The following is a 20,000-nucleotide window of genomic DNA, read 5'->3' as shown; positions in this document are numbered from 1 at the left end:
TGAAGAAGTTTCAGCAGGACGCTGATGTCCGATAAACGCTGAGCTTGGTTCTGTGTTTAAAGGTTTGTTTAGCGCTGGTGAACCTGGGCCGTATTGATCAGATCGAGAGTAGATTCGCTGACAGGATTGCATTGATCTTCAGATAGTAGCAGAACTTCTGTGGCTTTAGTGTCGTATCAGTTTTACCTCAAGGGGAAATCTCATATGACTCTTATTTGTGGTTCTCTTTAAAGCTACACTGTGGAATTTTTAAAGTTGATTCTTAGCAAAAAACAATGTTTTTTCAAAATGATATGTGCTCATTCATGCGTAATTACTTCCACCAACTAATCAAGTATTCTCGTAAGCGTAGAATCTGCCATTCAGAATACATACGAGTGAGTCGCTCGAACGGCGGCAGCCATGTTGCGCCTCCATCTTGAAAATACATCAGCCAAAGAGGGACAAACCTGGAAATTCAAGCTTCGCCTTTCGCGCTTTTACACTCAGTGGCACCGTGACGAATGCGAGGGGGAGATTACTCGCGACTGCCGGCAGATTTGAAATAATACGGCCACCGTAGGAGTTAAAACGCCCTCGGGAGGGGAGGGGCTAGAAAGTAATATTCAGTTGGTAGTCATAAACAATTTCACCACTAGATGGGAGAAAATCCTACACAGTGTAGCTTTAATGAACTGGTCTGATATTATATTATATTATATTATATTATATTATATTATATTATATTATATTATATTATATTATATTATATTATATTATATTATATTGATCACTGAAAATAAGTGTAAATAAGTGTCTGTTCCGAATATGAGATGGTACTAGTTATTTTGCCAAACAAAATACTTAAAAGCACATAAAAATTTATATTAAGTGTATGTTTATTGCAATAATAAGTATATTGCATTAAAATAATGTATTTTTTCGATATTTTATTTTTTTACATAAAAGATTCACATTTTAGTTTAGTTTTAGTTTAGATACACAAAATTTGTTGATTGTAATTCATATATATTTTTATATATATATATTTATATATATATTTTTCCATTATATTTTTTAGATTTTATATATATACATATATACATAGACTTATACTTGATTTAAAAAAAATATATATTTTGGATTACGCTTATTTCACATCATCTTTGTAGAACGAAGCATATTTTAATGATATAAAGGTTATTTTTGTATCCTGTTAAATGTGTTTATATTTTGCACGCTGTATGGTTTTGTTTTTTTGCTTTCTTTTTAAATGCTCAATGTTTGATTGTACAGCGCTTTTGTGCAACTCTGTGGCTTTTAAATGTGCAATATAAATAGATTTTGACTTGACTCGACTTGAATGATAATAAAATAATGCTGACACTGTGTGGCCGGAGCTTGTTCTGTATCAGCTGTGTTAGTTAGTCGTGTGAATGAAACGCTGTTTGGTCAAAGGGGTTATAATGATGAATCACTCGTGCGTCGTGTTCCAAACTCAGACTACAGCATTAATAATGCAGGCCAAGACGATCAATACAGCAGCCGATTGATGACACACACACACACACACACACACACACACACACACACACACACACACACACACACACACACACACACACACACACACACACACACACACACACACACACACACACACACACACACACACACTCTCTCTCACACACACTCACACTCTCTCACACACACACACACACACACACACACACACACACACACGTGCTCTCTCTCTCTCTCTCTCTCTCTCTCTCTGTGTGTGTGTGATGTAGTGTTTCTCTATTGACGAGTGTCTGATAACAGCGTTTCTCTTGCTGTAGTGTATTGTCTCGTAAACCTCTCTCTGCCATTATGAAAGTAAATGGTCTCGTGTGAGTTTACAGCACTGCTATTTTCCACCAAACAAGCGTATTAGTGTTCGCATTAGAGGTTATCTAGACTTAGGCTAATGAGCAGAATTAGCATAATTGTGATCATCAGACATCAAAACATGCAGTGATGACGAAGAACTGAGACACAAACAGCCTCTGGATGAGAATCTGATGGTAAACTCACTGATATGATGATGAATGGATGTGGTGGGCGACCCGTGACCTGAACGCCTCTCTGAGACGCAGCGCTCGTGTGTTGTTGTGTGTGTAATTGCAGCTCTTATCACAGATGTGTGTGTGGATTCATTGCTCAGCGTGTCGAGTGATTTCTCTGCTTCATGACGCTCTCATCGGATCACAGTAGGGAGAATGTACAGATTATTTTGGTTTTCATTGAGAATATTCAGAATTTTGAGACATTAATGCCTTTTAAGGGGGTGTTTGAGTTATTAGCGTTTCTCAGAATGCACCAGTTTGATTTTTTTTTAATTGCAATTCACTAAATTCCTTCTCAATTCATCTTTCATTTTTCCCAGTTTAATTCACATGCATTAACTGAAACGATTCTCCAGTCAGCGTCGGTGTCGTCTTAAATGGACGGTTCGGAGTAAAATCAACCTAGGGTCCTTTGCACCATGACCTCGAGCCAAACCCCCCCCCAGAAGCCTTTATTCCCTTGGTTGAACATTATTAAAGTTAGAGCTTATTTAGAGATATCAGCCGGATGGTTTAGTGCAGCGCTAATGGATCCAAGGCTGTATCTGGTAAATTACCGCACTAATAATGTCCAGAATGGACCAAACTTCTACAGTCACACAAATAGGTTCTGGACTCATAAAACGAGGCATTGGAAAGTTTGTAAGTACATCAGGAGTTTATTTAAATAACACTTGCCTGATGGCTAATGCTACCGCTAACCCGGACGTCGACGTCACTTCAGTGATTTAAGAAAAGCACGTAAAAGTCCTGCAGAAAGCGATCATAAGGATGTAGTGTATGATGTTTGAGATGTTTGGCTCGAGGTCATGGTGCAAAGCCGGACCTTAGGTTGATTTTACTCCGAACCGTCCCTTTAATTAGTGTCAGTGATGCACCGATTCGAACATTTTGGTCCAATACCGATAATTCTTTATATTTGAAAGTCAAAGTTGATAAATCTAAATCCAAATTTGTATATAATTTGAGAGCCTGATTACAAAAACAAAGCCATGTCCCAAACACACAATTATAATGTTCTCATTATGATTTTATGTAGCCAATATGACTATAGCCTATGTATTTTCCCTTTTTTGAAGTGTCCAATCATATTTCAAGCAATTCAAAACCATCATGTTGAACAGTGCGCATCTGAAGTGTCTCAGATGATAATAATGAGGTAATAATCCATTATTTATCTGCTAAATTTTCTTATCGGGCTGATAACAAAAACATTAAAAATGAATATATATCGATACGGATACGGTGGCTGATATATATCGTGCATCTAGTCTTAATGTTCTTATGACACTTTCTGACATGCAAACTCTGTGCGACTGCAGATCTGCATGCTGAAACGCAACTGTGTGCATTGATTATAAGATATTAATGCGCATCTGCGTCAAACTCTGCTGTAATGAAGGTTTGACGATCGCTCAGAAGCATTACACACAGGTTATGGCTTCATTTCAGGCCTCTCTGCAGTTCTGGGTAATTTATTGCGATGCAGCATTGCAGGTTTACTTGTTATACAGCGTGCCTGAAGGGAGTTATGGAGGTTTATGCCTGTTGGTATTGTGTTTTGGATCAGTGTGTTTGGAGCGTCACGTGAGCTTCAGTATGTGTGTTCTGGGATTCTTGTGTAGGCGCTAATCCAACAGAGAGAGAGAGAGAGAGAGAGAGAGAGAGAGAGAGAGAGATGAAGCTTACGACTCCAACGCTCGATTCATGCATCTCTGAAGGATTCTCTTCAGCTGAACACCACACACACACTCACACATACGACACACACTCAAACACACACTCGCACTCACTCACTCGCCCACCATCAGATACTCATACAAACACAGATCAGCACACACACACACACACACACACACACACACACACACACACACACACACACACACACACACACAAACACACAAACACACACACACACACACACACACACACACACACACACACACACACACACACACACACACACACACACACACACACACACACACACACACACAGTTACGTGTGCTGTACATGTCAGAACACTGACATTCTCATAGAACATCTCAAATAAACTCTAAATACTACGCAATTCAAGTACAATGATTTATTTTGATTTGTACATATGCAGTCAATGGCATTTATATATATGCATTGTATACATTCACATATTTATAGAAGCATTCCTGTTGCTCGAACAGTAGATCATGGCAATAGCAACTCCAATGTCATGGGTTGGATTTCCAGAGAATATAATAATTATTTAGTGTATGCATTTGGCGGATGCTTTCACCCAACACGATTTACCTTGCATTCAAGCTATTCGTTTTTTCAGTTCATGTCAGTTCATGCATTTTCTGGAAATCAAACCCATGTCCTTGGCGTCCAAAGTGATTTGCATTATATTTATATATATTTAAAGTCGCCATGTAGTCAATAATTTTATGTCTTTGATCACCAAAATGACATTTTAAAGGTTTTTTTTTTTAAACAAAATTCCTTCATGCTTCAACTCTACACCTTTATAATATACACCTCATTTAGTATGCGCGGTTCTATGAATATGCAAATGAGCCCCGCCTCCACTCACTCCCTCAGCTCAGAGATCCACTGGTTGGCGATCACACGTTGATCTGATTGGTTACAAGGTAGTTTGTGACGTCAGAAACACCAGCGATTTCAAAGCGTGTTTTTGAGACTGTCTTTGGTTCACTGCAGTTTTAAGGAGGAAATACTCAGCAATGCTGTCGACTTATGAACTTACACATGGTTTATAAACACATAGACATATAAAACAACATTAAAAACGTGATTTTCACTTTAAGAGAGAAGAAAACTCACATGGAACAATATCATATGACATGGATGTGTGTGAGTCTCGTCATTATATTCCCGTCTCACAGTCACTTACACAGACAGAAGTTTCTCAGATGAGTTTTAACTCACTTTAACGGGTGCAACTGAACCTGTTTGCACACACACTGTCCTGTATTTAGTGTGTTTAAGTAGGCATGAGCCAAACTACAGATCCTCAGTCGCTGTACATGAGCAGATCAGATGTGTTTCCACACACACACTGTTCAGTAAATGAGACCCGAGAGAGTCTGGGGGTCAGAGGTCAGGGAAATAAAAGCAACGTGATATTTTAATGCATCTGTGTTTTGTCTATTAGTTTAGAGTTTAAAGTCCCCCTGTGGTGAAAATCAAGCTTTTAATGTTGTCTCTGTAGTGTTTTTAATACGCTTTAAGACAAAGCATGTGTAAATTCATAAGTCGACAGCATTGCTGAGTATTTCCTCCTTAAAACTGCAGTGAACCAAAGACAGTCTCAAAAACACGCTTTGAAATCGCTGGTGTTTCTGACGTCACAAACTACCTTGTAACCAATCAGATCAACGTGTGATCGTCAACCAGTGGATCTCTGAGCTGAGTGAGTGAGTGGAGGCGGGGCTCATTTGCATATTCATAGAACCCTAAATGAGGCAAGGGTGTCGAGTTACATTCAAGTTATTTTAACATTTTTTCAAGAAAAAAAAACGCTTAAATATGTCTCATTGGTGATGAAAGATGAGTTTTAAGGGATAAAATGTTTGACTACAGGGGGACTTTAAGACGCAGTGCAGAGAACTGGTGTGATGGACAAATGTGTATTATGGGTATTGTGTGTTTTAATAACAGGAGCATGTTTTATAAGGCATCCTTGCCGGTTTGATGTGACTGGATTTATTTTTTCAACTAAAGTTGCAATGAAACGGAAGAAGCATCAGATCTTCTCTTCTGTATTGTGATGCACACCTGAGTGTAACAGAACAAGTTAGGGGCGGGGCTTGGTTCTATGCATCAGCTGTTGATTGGATGTTGAGCTCTCAAGAGTGTGCTTTTATGCTTACATGCTAACTACAATATGACAATATAGTTTTAAAGGTAATATTGACTGAAAAGTAATTTCATTTGGTCATTTTTGTGTAAAATGCGTCACAGCAAAAGACAGCGCAAAAGGGAACTGAAGCAGGAGTGCCGGATATACTTGATTTTTTTGAAAACATGAAGAGAGAAAACTCACATTGTAACTTTCAGTGTCCTTCTGAGGTGTTGTTCTTCCTCCTGAAAGAAGGAGGACCCCTACTCCCCAAAGGTCTCCAAACATTTGCCCGTTTAAAAAAAGGAATATGGCGTCACACCTTATGATATCCATTTTTGGGACAAAATGTTTTAGTTAAGGGTGGCTTCAAAATATTATGCCTGAACTTTTAGTCAAGCAGACTCACAAGTAGACATCTGGGATATCAATATATGATTGAATAAACAGAAAATGAATTCATTTTCTTCTTTTTATTCAAAATCAAAATTTGTGAAATGTGCTTGGGACAGTCACGCCATATGAGCTTATTCTGGTTTGGCTGACAATTGTGAAAAAATGGAAGATTAAACCCATGAATGCTCTGTATGTTCATATAAAACAGCACTTTCTGAACAATATCACCACAGTTTTTGACATATTTTTCTATAATTTACTTAACTTTGACACATTGGACCAAAAAAAGGCCATGTCATGTCAACCACCCATTTTAGAAGGGCCGGAGCTTAAACACACTAAATGTTTGGAGAATCCCTCAAATGTCTTCAGAGAGAGAGAAGACTGATGCTGGAAGATCCAGGTATGATCGTCTGATTAAACATCATGTGCTCAATAGACATCAGCAGGGTTTGAGACCATAGTCCAATGCAAACTGTATAAAATATCGAGGAGTTCCTCTGACATACAGTGTTGAAGCGCTTTAAGATCCCGTACATCGGTTTAAGTCAGAGGAAATCACAGTCACGAAGCCGCAACCCCGTTAAAACGCTTTCAAATAAGCTTGTAAATTGATTATGCTGAATGGAATAAGCTGCACTATTTATTTGATAGACTCCAGAGAGCCGGGAGCACATGTGCGGTTAATCCCGGCTGGATGCGGCGTTCCCGGCGGCTTGAGGGAAGAAAAGCCCTCGGAGAGTTTGATTTCATTAAAAACTCAGTCTCGTTTGATGTTCATCCAGAGCTTTAATTCAGATGTAATTGTGTCTTTTCAGAAGTGATTAACGGCTTCTAATAAAATAAGTTAATCCATGCATTCAACAGCAGTTTAGGGTGTGTTTATGGTCACAATATTTAATTAGTCCATAGTTGTTCTTTAAGTTAAATGACTGTACGACGGTAGATTAAACATGCAGTGCAGAAGCTGAGGTATGAACTGAAAAAATAATAGAATTAATAATAGCTAGTTTCAAAGAAATGGCAAGTACCCATGGAAGCTTGTTTCCAGCACAGAATAAAAAAATATATAATTTATATGTCACAATTCAGACTTTTTTTCTCGCGATTTGCTGTTTTTTTTATCTTGGACTTTATAACTTACAAGTTCTCTTACGAGAGGTTCTCTCGTATTGCGTAAGTAGCTTACGCATCGGGAAAGTCTTCTTTCTTCGAGATCTGAAGCCAAAAAATTATCCTTAATTTTGTATTCATTGTCAACGCAGTGCAGCAGCCGACAGACCTAGGCAGGCTAAATAAGCGTGCTCATTGGCTGCTCGGCTGCAACTGCTTAAGCCTATCGGTGAGCGCTCTGAACGCGGCAACCAATGAGGGCGCTTCGCGCCCTCCACACCCTTCTAACCGTCAGAATGGGCGTGGCCAGCGTGTATATATTCAGCGCTCACAGGCTAAAATTCTGATTTTCTTGTCTTCAGCGACGCTCTTCGCATCGCTGGATCTTGAGAGCCGCCGCCGTTGAAACCAGCGACCAGCAAGCTTAGGACAGCGCCTGAGGAAGCCGGCCGTCTTCGCCGCCTTCAGCCATCCGTGCCTGCTACGCTATCCGGCGACATATCCTTTACATTATTACTGTTTCTGTGTGTACTCTAAAAGAGCACGAGGCGTTTTTGTAAAAACGCCTCGTTTTTGCGGCTCGTGCCGCGCCCCGCTCAGCAACGGAGACCGCCACCTCTCTGCGCTCTCCGCCTGGGCCGCGGGCACGCCGCCACCGCACTCTCCGAGTGCGAAGAGCTTTCAATGTCGACCCTGCGGGCTCGACTTGAAGCTTTCGACCAAGCTGTCGCTCCGCCTGTCCCTGCCGGGCCGCGCAATAAGAAGCGCCGCTCGCAGCGACCACCGGAGACTGTTGTGACTGAGGAGCTCGCCGGAACCTCTCCCTCGAGCTCTCTCTCGCCCTCTCCCTCCCGGCCGCTCTACCGCCGGCTCTGCCCGCGCCGCCGCCGCGTCAGGAGATGAGGAGAATGTGATAGATACCCGTACTCTCCCTCTGTTCGAGCCGTGCAGTACGCCGCTCACAAGGGATGGCAGAAGCGGACGGTCTCGGAGCGAGTTTCCTCTCCCTCTGTTCGAGCCGTGCAATACGCCGCTCACGAGGGATGGCAGGAGCGGACGGTCTCGGAGCGAGTTTCCTCTCCCTCTGTTCGAGCCGCGCAAACTGAGCCGCTCACGAGGGATGGCAGAAGCGGACGGTCCCGGAGCGAGTTTCCTCTCCCTCTGTTCGAGCCGTGCAATACGCCGCTCACGAGGGATGGCAGGAGCGGACGGTCTCGGAGCGAGTTTCCTCTCCCTCTGTTCGAGCCGCGCAAACTGCGCCGCTCACAAGGGATGGCAGGAGCGGACGGTCTGAGCTCTCTTTACGTTACAAGAAAGCTACTCCGTCCTCGCGCGTCACTGGTGAAAGGGGAACAGAGTGTTTTCGTCCCGCCGTGGCCTGGACTATAACCTCCATTCTCACACATTTCTCAGTCCCCTCTTAAGTTCAGGCGACTGGAATTGTTACTATTGCAGTATACGAGCCTGTTATAAATACACGCTCGCCTGCAAGCAAAAGCCGTCACAAGACATGATACTAATGTATTCTCCCCTGTGGCTCAGTGGCGGAATCCTAGACTGTCAAGCTAGAGACCGGGGTTCGGTCCCCGCTCTCGCGGCAGTTAGAGTTTATGCTGTTCGCTTCTCCGAGCTCGCGGCCAGTTTTTCTTACATACAGAAAACAAGCCCGCTCTCTCCCTCGTTGGGCCGCGCAGATTGCGCCGTTCAAGGGATGACAAAGCGGACGGTCACGAGCAGCGTTCAGCGTACGCGCCTCACTCACCGGCGAAAAGAGAAGAGAGTGTGTTAGTCTCGCAACGGCTGGACAACCGCCAATTCTCACACATTTCTCAGTCCCCTCTTAAGTTCAGGCGACTGGAAATATTACTATTGCAGTAAACGAGCCTGTTTTAAACACACGCTCGCCTGCAAACGAACGCCGACGCGACACATGAGGTCGCTTTTTATATGCTCGCGCTAACTTAAAGCCTATGTGATTCCCCTGTGGCTCAGTGGCAGAATCATACGCTTTCATGCGAGAGACCCGCGTTCGAGCCCAGCTCTCGGGGAAAATAAAATTTATGCTGCTTGCTTCTCCGAGCTCGCGGCCAGTCTTTCTTACTTACAGAAAGCGAACCCGCCCCTCGCACCACACCTTCTCAGGGTGCTCGAGTATTTTTTGAGCGTCTAAACACGAGAGAAGAAAAGACGGTTAAATCCCGCAGCCCTGCGGCTGGACCACCGTCGAAGCTTAACGCTCTGTCAGTCCCCGTTGCCACGGCTACTGCAGCTGTTTACCCCGCAGTCAACGAGCCGGTATCTACCCGCTCGCCTGCGCGCATCCGCCGTTCTCACGGCAACCCAGAAAAATGTCAAAAGAGCATAATGTCTGGTTGCACGGCTGACGCCGTATGTGTTTCTAGTACAGTGAATGTGCCCACGTTCTGTGCTCACCCCTGTACACAAGCACTATACATCCCGTGTCTCTCACAGAGCCCACTCTCATGAAGCAGGCAAAAGCCGCTTTAGTGTTAAAAGTAGGTCACGTGTCCACTTCTCCGTGCCCACACCTACTCACTGCCCGCTCTGTCACACGGCCTCGCACGACCGGTCATGTTTTAAATGTGAGTCCTGTGCCCGCCCTCGAGCGCTCACATATACATTTTCGCGCCTCACACTATATGTTCCCCGTCCAAAGCCACCGGGACACTGTGTGTAAAACGGCCAGCTATCGCTACGTGCGATCCGCCGTATCTAACCACCAAGAGCGCGCGCGCCGCGCCCGCCCCTGAATGTAACTCCTGTGCCCGCCCTCGAGCGCTCACACATACTAACGAACATTTTCGCCCCGACGCCGCCATCGCGCGTCGCGCCTCACACTTTATGTTCCCCGTCTAAAGCCACCGGGACACTGTGTGTAAAACGGCCAGCTATCGCTGCGTGCGATCTGCCGTATCTAAGCACCAAGAGCGCGCGCGCCCGCCCCTCCGTTTCGAGCTCTCGAGCCCGCGATGCGCGGCGATCGGAGCCCGGAGGCCATTCTGCCCCTGGCTGCACACGCAAAAGCGTGGGAAACTATTCCAGGCGCATCAGAACGGGTGCTAAGCACAGTAAAACAGGGCTATACTCTGCAGTTCGCTCGCCGCCCTCCGCGCTTTCAAGCGCGTATCGAGACCAGAGTGAATGGGGAAGTAGCACATCTACTTCGAGCAGAAATAGCTACACTTCTGTGCAAAAGGGCTATGGAACCGGTTTCCCCTTCCATGAGCGAGTCGGGCTTTTACAGCCGTTATTTCCTCGTTCCCAAGAAGGACGGAGCACTCAGACCAATTTTGGATCTGAGACGTTTGAACGAGGCTCTTATGAGAAGACCGTTCAAAATGCTCACAACCAGACAAATTCTCGCGCAAATTCGCCCGAGGGACTGGTTTATATCTCTCGATCTAAAAGACGCGTGCTTTTCAGATCCTGATAATACCCCGTCACAGGCCATTCTTGAGATTCGCCTTCGACGGTCAGGTATATCAGTACACGGCCCACCTGTCGACACAGCGCGCGCGCTGCATTCGACGCCTGGCCGCGTCCCTCCGGCCGGGCAGCACCGTACCTCTCAAAACATTTCAGAGGCTACTGGGTTGTATGGCCTCAGCCGCAGCAGTGCTTCGGCTGGGTCTTTTACGAATGCGCCCGCTACAACGCTGGCTGAATGCCCGAGTGCCTCACAGAGCATGGGCTTCCGGCGGTATTCGCATCAGAGTGACTCAGAGCTGCGTTTCAGCTCTGAAGCCCTGGTTAGCGGCCGACTGGTACCAGCGGGGAGTGACAATGGGAGCTATCTCACACCGCAAAATTATCTCGACGGACGCTTCCACCTCAGGCTGGGGCGCTCTGTTCGAGGGCAAACCGGCTTTTGGCCTATGGTCAGACCGGGAAAAATGCCTCCACATAAACTGTTTGGAGATGATAGCGGTCGAGAACGCGCTCAGGCGCTTCCTCCCATTCATACGGGATCACCATGTGCTAGTCCGCTCGGACAACATGTCCGTGGTATCCTATGTGAACCGACAGGGCGGTGTCAGATCCAGGAATCTGTGCAGGCTGACAGAACGCCTTCTCGTGTGGGCTTACCGCTCGCTGCGCTCGCTGAAAGCCGCGCACGTACCGGGCCACCTGAATGTCGGTCCAGACAGACTGTCCAGGGACAACATTCCCCCGGAAGAATGGTCTCTGCACCTCCAGACAGTCCAGTTTCTCTGGCGCCTATTCGGCAGAGCGGAAATCGACCTCTTTGCGTCGAAAGACAATGCTCAATGCCTGAAGTTTTAATTTGAAGAGCGAGGACGCGCTGTCCCAGACATGGCCCAGCCTCCCGCTGTATGCTTTTCCTCCGATCTCCCTGTTGCCACAGGTCATTTCGAGGATCAGAGAAACGCACCACTCAGTGCTGCTTATAGCCCCGCGATGGGAAAACCAAACTTGGTACCCAGAGCTAGTGAGGCTGTCGCACTCACCCCCGTGGCCGATCCCGGTGAGAAAGGATCTCCTCTCCCAAGCCGCTGGATCGATCTGGCATCCCCATCCAGAGCGCTGGTCGCTGCATGCATGGGTGATCAACGGATACCCGTTGACCTGTCAGAAGGGGTCGTGAACACGATCACACAGTCGAGAGCCCCCTCCACGAGACGGCTCTATGCGTCTAAATGGTCGGTGTTTTCTAAATGGTGCGCTACTCAAAACCTGGATCCGCGCGCATGCGGGGTCCCGCGGGTGCTCTCCTTCTTACAAGAGCTGTTGGAAAAGGGCAGATCCCCTTCCACGCTCAAAGTATATGTAGCCGCTATTACAGCGTTCGCTGAGACGACGCGCGGCCGGGAAATGGGAAGGAATGAGCTCATTATCCGCTTCCTCAGAGGAGCTAGACGGATGAATCCCCCGCGGCCCCCCTCGGTTCCCTCGTGGGATCTGTCCTTGGTCCTGGCGGCCCTAAAGGCTTTTCCCTTTGAACCGCTTGAATCCGCGGATCTAAAGTATCTGTCGCTTAAAACCGTTTTTCTGATAGCTCTGTCTTCAGTCAAACGAGTGGGTGATTTGCACGCGCTATCTGTTAGCCCTGCATGTCTCGAGTTCGGGCCGAATGACTCGAAAGTCATTCTCAGACCGAGGCACGGTTACATCCCCAAAGCGATTGGAACCCTGTTTAGGGCACAAGTTATTTCCCTCTCGGCTCTGCCAGCATCCGATAGTGGGGACAGTGATAACCTCTTATGCCCTGTCCGGGCGCTGAGAGTTTACATCACGCGCTCCGCCGCTTTCAGGCGTTCAAAGCAGCTCTTTGTTTCCTTCGGCGGACGCACCAAAGGTCTTGCCGCCTCGAAGCAGAGCTTGTCCAGGTGGATAGTGGACGCGATAGCAGCAGCTTATGCCTCCAAACACCTGCAGTGCCCTCTGGGCATCAGAGCCCATTCCACTAGAGGCATGGCCTCGTCGTGGGCCTGGTCCAGCGGAATTTCTATCCACGACATTTGTATGGCGGCGAGCTGGGCCTCCCCGTCAACATTCGTGAGGTTTTATAACCTGGAAGTTCCTGCCCTACAGGCAAAAATATTGTCAGTATAAGTGACATGTATGCTCTGCCCAGCTCCCGTGTGCAGACTACGTTCATATGCTGGCGCTATTCTGGTAACTACTCAGGGTGAAGTGTTTGACTCAGACCGGCTGATCCGTTCTGTTTCCTATTTCCCGTTACGCGCTGTTGTCGGTGCTGGCCCGCGCTGCTGGCCGCCCGCATTATTCTCTGCCGCGCGGGAATTTTTCTCTTCATGTGAGACCGACTATGTCGTTTTCTCCTACCCTTATGAGTGCTTATGTACTGTATGGGCTCGCTCCGCCGGCCCTACTGTTTGTACTGTTATGTTTATAGACCGGCCGCGCCGCTCTATTTCATATGCTGCATGAAGTGCATGTACTGCGCTGGCCCGTCTCTCCGACCGGCCACATTTCCCAGCAGAGTGTTTTCCCCGGTTTCCCTGGGATTCATGGGCTGGATGCTCGGCGCACACGGCGTTGACAAAGGGTTCCCGATGCGTAAGCTACTTACGCAATACGAGAGAACCTCTCGTAAGAGAACGTACTCGGTTACTAATGTAACCTCGGTTCTCTCTAGAAGAGGGAACGAGTATTGCGTAACCTGCCGTGTCGCGCCACGAGCTTTTGCGCTTCAGACTGCGAAAACCAGAATTTTAGCCTGTGAGCGCTGAATATATACACGCTGGCCACGCCCATTCTGACGGTTAGAAGGGTGTGGAGGGCGCGAAGCGCCCTCATTGGTTGCCGCGTTCAGAGCGCTCACCGATAGGCTTAAGCAGTTGCAGCCGAGCAGCCAATGAGCACGCTTATTTAGCCTGCCTAGGTCTGTCGGCTGCTGCACTGCGTTGACAATGAATACAAAATTAAGGATAATTTTTTGGCTTCAGATCTCGAAGAAAGAAGACTTTCCCGATGCGTAAGCTACTTACGCAATACTCGTTCCCTCTTCTAGAGAGAACCGAGGTTACATTAGTAACCGAGTACGTTTATATCTGACAATTCTGAGAAAAAGGAGATATAAACTCACAACTTCAAGAAAAAAAGTGAGATAAAAAGTTTTTTCATTTGTATTCCAGTGTGAAATATTGAAGCAGAAAGACTTTTTCTTGTAAAACCCATTCCAATAATCTTTGTTTTCATCACAACTTGTAAATGTCCAGTTTTACAGCGTGAAGATCATCTCGTGTGAGTGTGTTCAACATCGGTAGTTCAGTAGCTTCTCGTCTCTCTGTTTAAATCACTTCATTATGAGCTGTTTGTGTCATTTTACACAGATGATCTATTTTGAATCAACATGAAAGATTCATTTTCTCCTCAATATTAATGTTTATTTGTTTAACGCGTCGCTGTTATATTCCATTCGTTATATATTAGACACTGATCTCACTAGTTTCCTATCAGAGGACTAGAGGACTAAACCATCAGAGTCTCAAGACTCTTTCTTCAAAAAAAATCAGTAAATCATAATCACTTGTTTGCTCAACCACTCCATTCATGCTCCCGCCTGACTGAACATGAATCATATTTAATATAAATATTATACTGATTAGCAGATGGCTTCATATTCTTCTATATCAAGAGCTCATAATTACACACAAGTGGCTCATGAGTGGTTTAGATCACTGTAATTGTTCTTTACAGCTGCTACAACTCACTGAAACAAGACGACATTAACAATGCTGGAATTTCAGTTGAGCACGTTGTCAAAAAATATTAAAATACGTAATATTTAATTTGTTGATTTTTCATACGACTCTTTCTAAAAAGTATAGCGGTGCACCATTTGGTGGAGACAATTGTCTGTCTTTATGAGTGAATCATTTGTTCAAAACCTATGCTTTAATCAGAAGTGAATCAAGTGATTGACTCATTGAATTATTCACTGAACTGATGGTGTACATTACAATAATGTACAATTTACATTATGATAAATACTTTGCTTGTCACATATGCATGCAACATTTCAGCCATAAATATATTATGAATGTTAGTTAGATCATGTTCATTACCTGTCTAGCGATGTTGATATTATAAAGCAGGGAAGAGTGTGATTTCGGATGCAGCCATAGTGAGAATCAGTGCTCTCTGGTGTTCATGGTGCATTGTGGGATTTTTGGGAAAGTTTCAGTGTTTCCGACTCCCTGATCAGTGCCACATAATGCATGTAATATATAATGCAAATGCACATCATATCTAATGTAAATGCACATAATAAATATAATATACAGTATAATGTAAAATTGTAAATGCAAAAATCATGTATAATGCAAATACACATACTGTAATACATATAATATATAATACGAATGCACATAAAGCATATAATATATAATGCAAATGCACGTACTAATGCATATATAATCCAAATGCATATAATGCATATTAATATATTATCCAAACGCATATAATATATAATGCAAATGCACGTACTAATGCATATATAATCCAAATGCATATAATGCATATTAATATATAATCCAAACACATATAATATATAATGCAAATGCACATACTAATGCATATATAATCCAAATGCATAATGCATATTAATATATAATCCAAACGCATATAATATATAATGTAAATGCACATAATCCATTTAATATATAATACAAATGCACATACTAATGCATATATAATCCAAATGCATATAATGCATATTAATATATAATCCAAACACATAATATATAATGCAAATGCACATACTAATGCATATATAATCCAAATGCATAATGCATATTAATATATAATCCAAACGCATATAATATATAATGTAAATGCACATAATCCATGTAATATATAATTCAAATGCACATACTAATGCATATATAATCCAAATGCATATAATGCATATTAATATATAATCCAAACACATATAATATATAATGCAAATGCACATACTAATGCATATATAATCCAAATGCATAATGCATATTAATATATAATCCAAACGCATATAATATATAATGTAAATGCACATAATCCATGTAATATATAATACAAATGCACATACTAATGCATATATAATCCAAATGCATATAATGCATATTAATATATAATCCAAACACATATAATATATAATGCAAATGCACATACTAATGCATATATAATCCAAATGCATAATGCATATTAATATATAATCCAAACGCATATAATATATAATGTAAATGCACATAATCCATGTAATATATAATACAAATGCACATACTAATGCATATATAATACAAATGCATATAATGCATAGTAATATATAATCCAAACACATATAATATATAATGCAAATGCACATACTAATGCATATATAATCCAAATGCATAATGCATATTAATATATAATCCAAACGCATATAATATATAATGTAAATGCACATAATCCATGTAATATATAATACAAATGCACATACTAATGCATATATAATCCAAATGCATATAATGCATATTAATATATAATCCAAACACATATAATATATAATGCAAATGCACATACTAATGCATATATAATCCAAATGCATAATGCATATTAATATATAATCCAAACGCATATAATATATAATGTAAATGCACATAATCCATGTAATATATAATACAAATGCACATACTAATGCATATATAATCCAAATGCATATAATGCATATTAATATATAATCCAAACACATATAATATATAATGCAAATGCACATACTAATGCATATATAATCCAAATGCATAATGCATATTAATATATAATCCAAACACATATAATATATAATGTAAATGCACATAATCCATGTAATATATAATGCGAATGCACATACTAATGCATATATAATCCAAATGCATATAATGCATATTAATATATAATCCAAACGCATATAATATATAATGCAAATGCACATACTAATGCATATATAATCCAAATGCATATAATGCATATTAATATATAATCCAAACGCAAATAATATATAATGTAAATGCACATAATGCATGTAACATATATAATGCAAATGCACATACTAATGCATATATAATCTAAATGCGTATAATGCATATTTATATATAATCCAAACGCATATAATATATAATGCAAATGCACATACTAATGCATATATAATACAAATGCATAATGCATATTAATATATAATCCAAACGCATATAATATATAATGTAAATGCACATAATGCATGTAATATATATAATGCAAATGCACGTACTAATGCATATATAATCCAAATGCATATAATGCATATTAATATATAATCCAAACGCATATAATATATAATGTAAATGCACATAATGCATGTAATATATATAATGCAAATGCACGCACTAATGCATATATAATCCAAATGCGTATAATGCATATTAATATATAATCCAAACGCATATAATATATAACGTAAATGCACATAATGCATGTAATATATATAATGCAAATGCACGTACTAATGCATATATAATCCAAATGCGTATAATGCATATTAATATATAATCCAAACGCATATAATATATAATGTAAATGCACATAATGCATGTAATATATATAATGCAAATGCACGTACTAATGCATATATAATCCAAATGCATATAATGCATATTAATATATAATCCAAACGCATATAATATATAATGTAAATGCACATAATGCATGTAATATATATAATGCAAATGCACGTACTAATGCATATATAATCCAAATGCATATAATGCATATTAATATATAATCCAAACGCATATAATATATAACGTAAATGCACATAATGCTTGTAATATATAATTCAAATGCACATATGTAACGCATGAACTGAGCTGATTGAGATGCACACATTATGTTTTATGAACGAGTCAAATCAAACGATTCACTCAAAACCAATGCATATTCAGAATGGAATGAAGTGCCTGTTTTAATGAGTGAGTCGTTCAACAATGAAACAGACTTTAATGTGTGAGTTGTTCATTCAAAACTAACGAGTCTTTCAGAAGACTCGTAATGGTTCTCTGTTGGTTTCGTTCGGAACTATTTTGGTTGACGGAGCAAAAACAGACGAAGTAACTGGAAATATTGTGCCTAAAAATGTAAGTTATGTAAACATTTTGTTTCTTGAACTGTTGAATGAAAGCATTGTAAAATAGCTGTAATCACCTGTACTGGGAATAATCATTAATGCAGGGGATGAAGGGAAAAGTCACATCATTACTTAGGCATTATGTGAAGCTCAGCTCCTCAAACTGTGGTAAAATCCCTGTAAAACGTGTGTTTGACTGTGTTCTGGAGATCTGGGAATTATCCAGCATAAACACGACTGATTTCCATTGTGAACTCCTGGTTTTCTGAGCGTTGCGTCAGCTCTTTTTCACTCCAAAGGATCTGTCAGGGGTTTTAATGTTTATTTTTGATGGATAAATCCGTGTTTGAGTCTACAGCAAAGAGAATGTGTGAGGCTTGACTAATGAAGCACCATCATCACTGAACCACGTTCAGTTTATTCATATTAATAATTCAGATTGAGTTGCACACAGTAACCGTACGGTTGAGTATGTGCACGTTTGTGTTGATAATGAGGAACAAAGCTTGACAGACTTTTAGCCAGTTTATTTTATTATCATTAATATACAATTATAGTTTTGTTTATATTTTGAATTTTATTTTTATGTTTAATTTGAGTTAGTTTTATCAGTTTTATAATTTTTTTTATGTACTTCAAGTTTTAGTTTATTTTAGTACTTCAAGTTAAACAAAATGAAAATGAAAAAATGTTTTTTTTTTTAAACACATTTAGGGCCCTATGAAATCTGTTTTATTTGTTATCCAAATTCAAAAATTTTCTTCCAAATTCTGTTTTTTTTCTGTTTAAATTTTTCTGGATTTTTTTGGACTCCATTTTAATGGTTAAATTAGATTTTAGTAATCAAAAAGCATGTCTAATTAATTGAAATCATGAAACTTATACAATGTAACAACAATTCCAAATGTTAACAAAAGGGATCTATGAACGTTTTCTGGATTCCATTTTAATGTTTTAATGTCAATAATCAAAAATCATGTGTAATTAATTAAATTCTTAAAAACAGCTAAATATATAATTTTTTAGGGCCCTACATTTAATTTTTTTTCAATTAAAGTTTATTATTATTTTTAGTGTTATTAGTATTAGTCAATGAAAATAACTCTGCACTAAGCTTCTTTTGTTTGTCAAAGGATGAAAAACAAAAAATGTATTGCTAATTTGGAGTAAAATCACTTTAATTCACAGTAAAAATTGCACAGCGTGTCATAAGTTCTCGATCGCTGAAGATCTTGAAGTTCCTGAAATTATAAACTAAAGTTTAGTAATCAAAAAGCATCTAAAAGCAAATTCGAATTAATTGGAATCGTGAAACTTATACATTTTAACAACAATTTATTAAAATTGTAACAAAAATTTTTTTTTTTGGGCTCTATGAAATATTTTTTTTCCTTAAATTCTGTTTTAGTGAGTAAAGTCACTTGTATTCACAGTAAAAATGCGCAGTGTGTCATGTTCTCGATCACTAAAGGTCTTGAAGCTCCCGATCCATCAGTGCATCACGTTCCTGACCTTTTGTTCTCATCGTTTCTTCTTCCAGAACATTCCTCAGCTGCCGTGTGGAAAAGCGCTGTACAGCTACGAGGGCAAAGAACCGGGCGACCTGAAGTTCAGCAAAGGTGACATCATCATCCTGCGACGGAAGGTGGACGAGAACTGGTTCCACGGGGAGCTGAACGGGAGCCACGGGTTTCTGCCGGCGAGTTATATCCAGTGTATCCGCCCGCTGTCCCAGACGCCTCCGCAGGGAAAAGCTCTCTACGACTTCCAGGTCAAAGACAAAGACCAGGACAAAGACTGTCTGACCTTCAGTAAGGTACGCCGCTTGTGTGAGTCCAGTCATGGGTTTATAATGACTCTTACTGAAATAAGTCTCACCAAGGCTGCATTTATTTGATCAAAAATACAGTAACAAATGTGAATTTTTTACAATTTGAAACAGCTGTTTTCTATGTGA

The 20,000-nt window shown here is 41.2% G+C and overlaps 1 protein-coding gene across 1 annotated transcript in view; it reads left to right on the top strand.

The window, feature by feature from the left end:
• LOC308692816 (E3 ubiquitin-protein ligase SH3RF3-like) overlaps nt 1-20,000 on the top strand; it is a 135,097-nt gene that overhangs the window by 75,492 nt on the left and 39,605 nt on the right. Inside the window, exon 2 of the mRNA XM_081369221.1 lies at nt 19,584-19,872. Coding sequence (XP_081225347.1) covers nt 19,584-19,872 — 289 coding nt within the window. The remainder of the gene's footprint in view (nt 1-19,583; nt 19,873-20,000) is intronic.

This window comes from Scardinius erythrophthalmus (assembly GCF_964197995.2).
Source record: "Scardinius erythrophthalmus genome assembly, chromosome: 6".
NCBI lineage: Eukaryota > Metazoa > Chordata > Actinopteri > Cypriniformes > Leuciscidae > Scardinius > Scardinius erythrophthalmus.
This window is presented reverse-complemented; position numbering and strand designations above follow the sequence as displayed.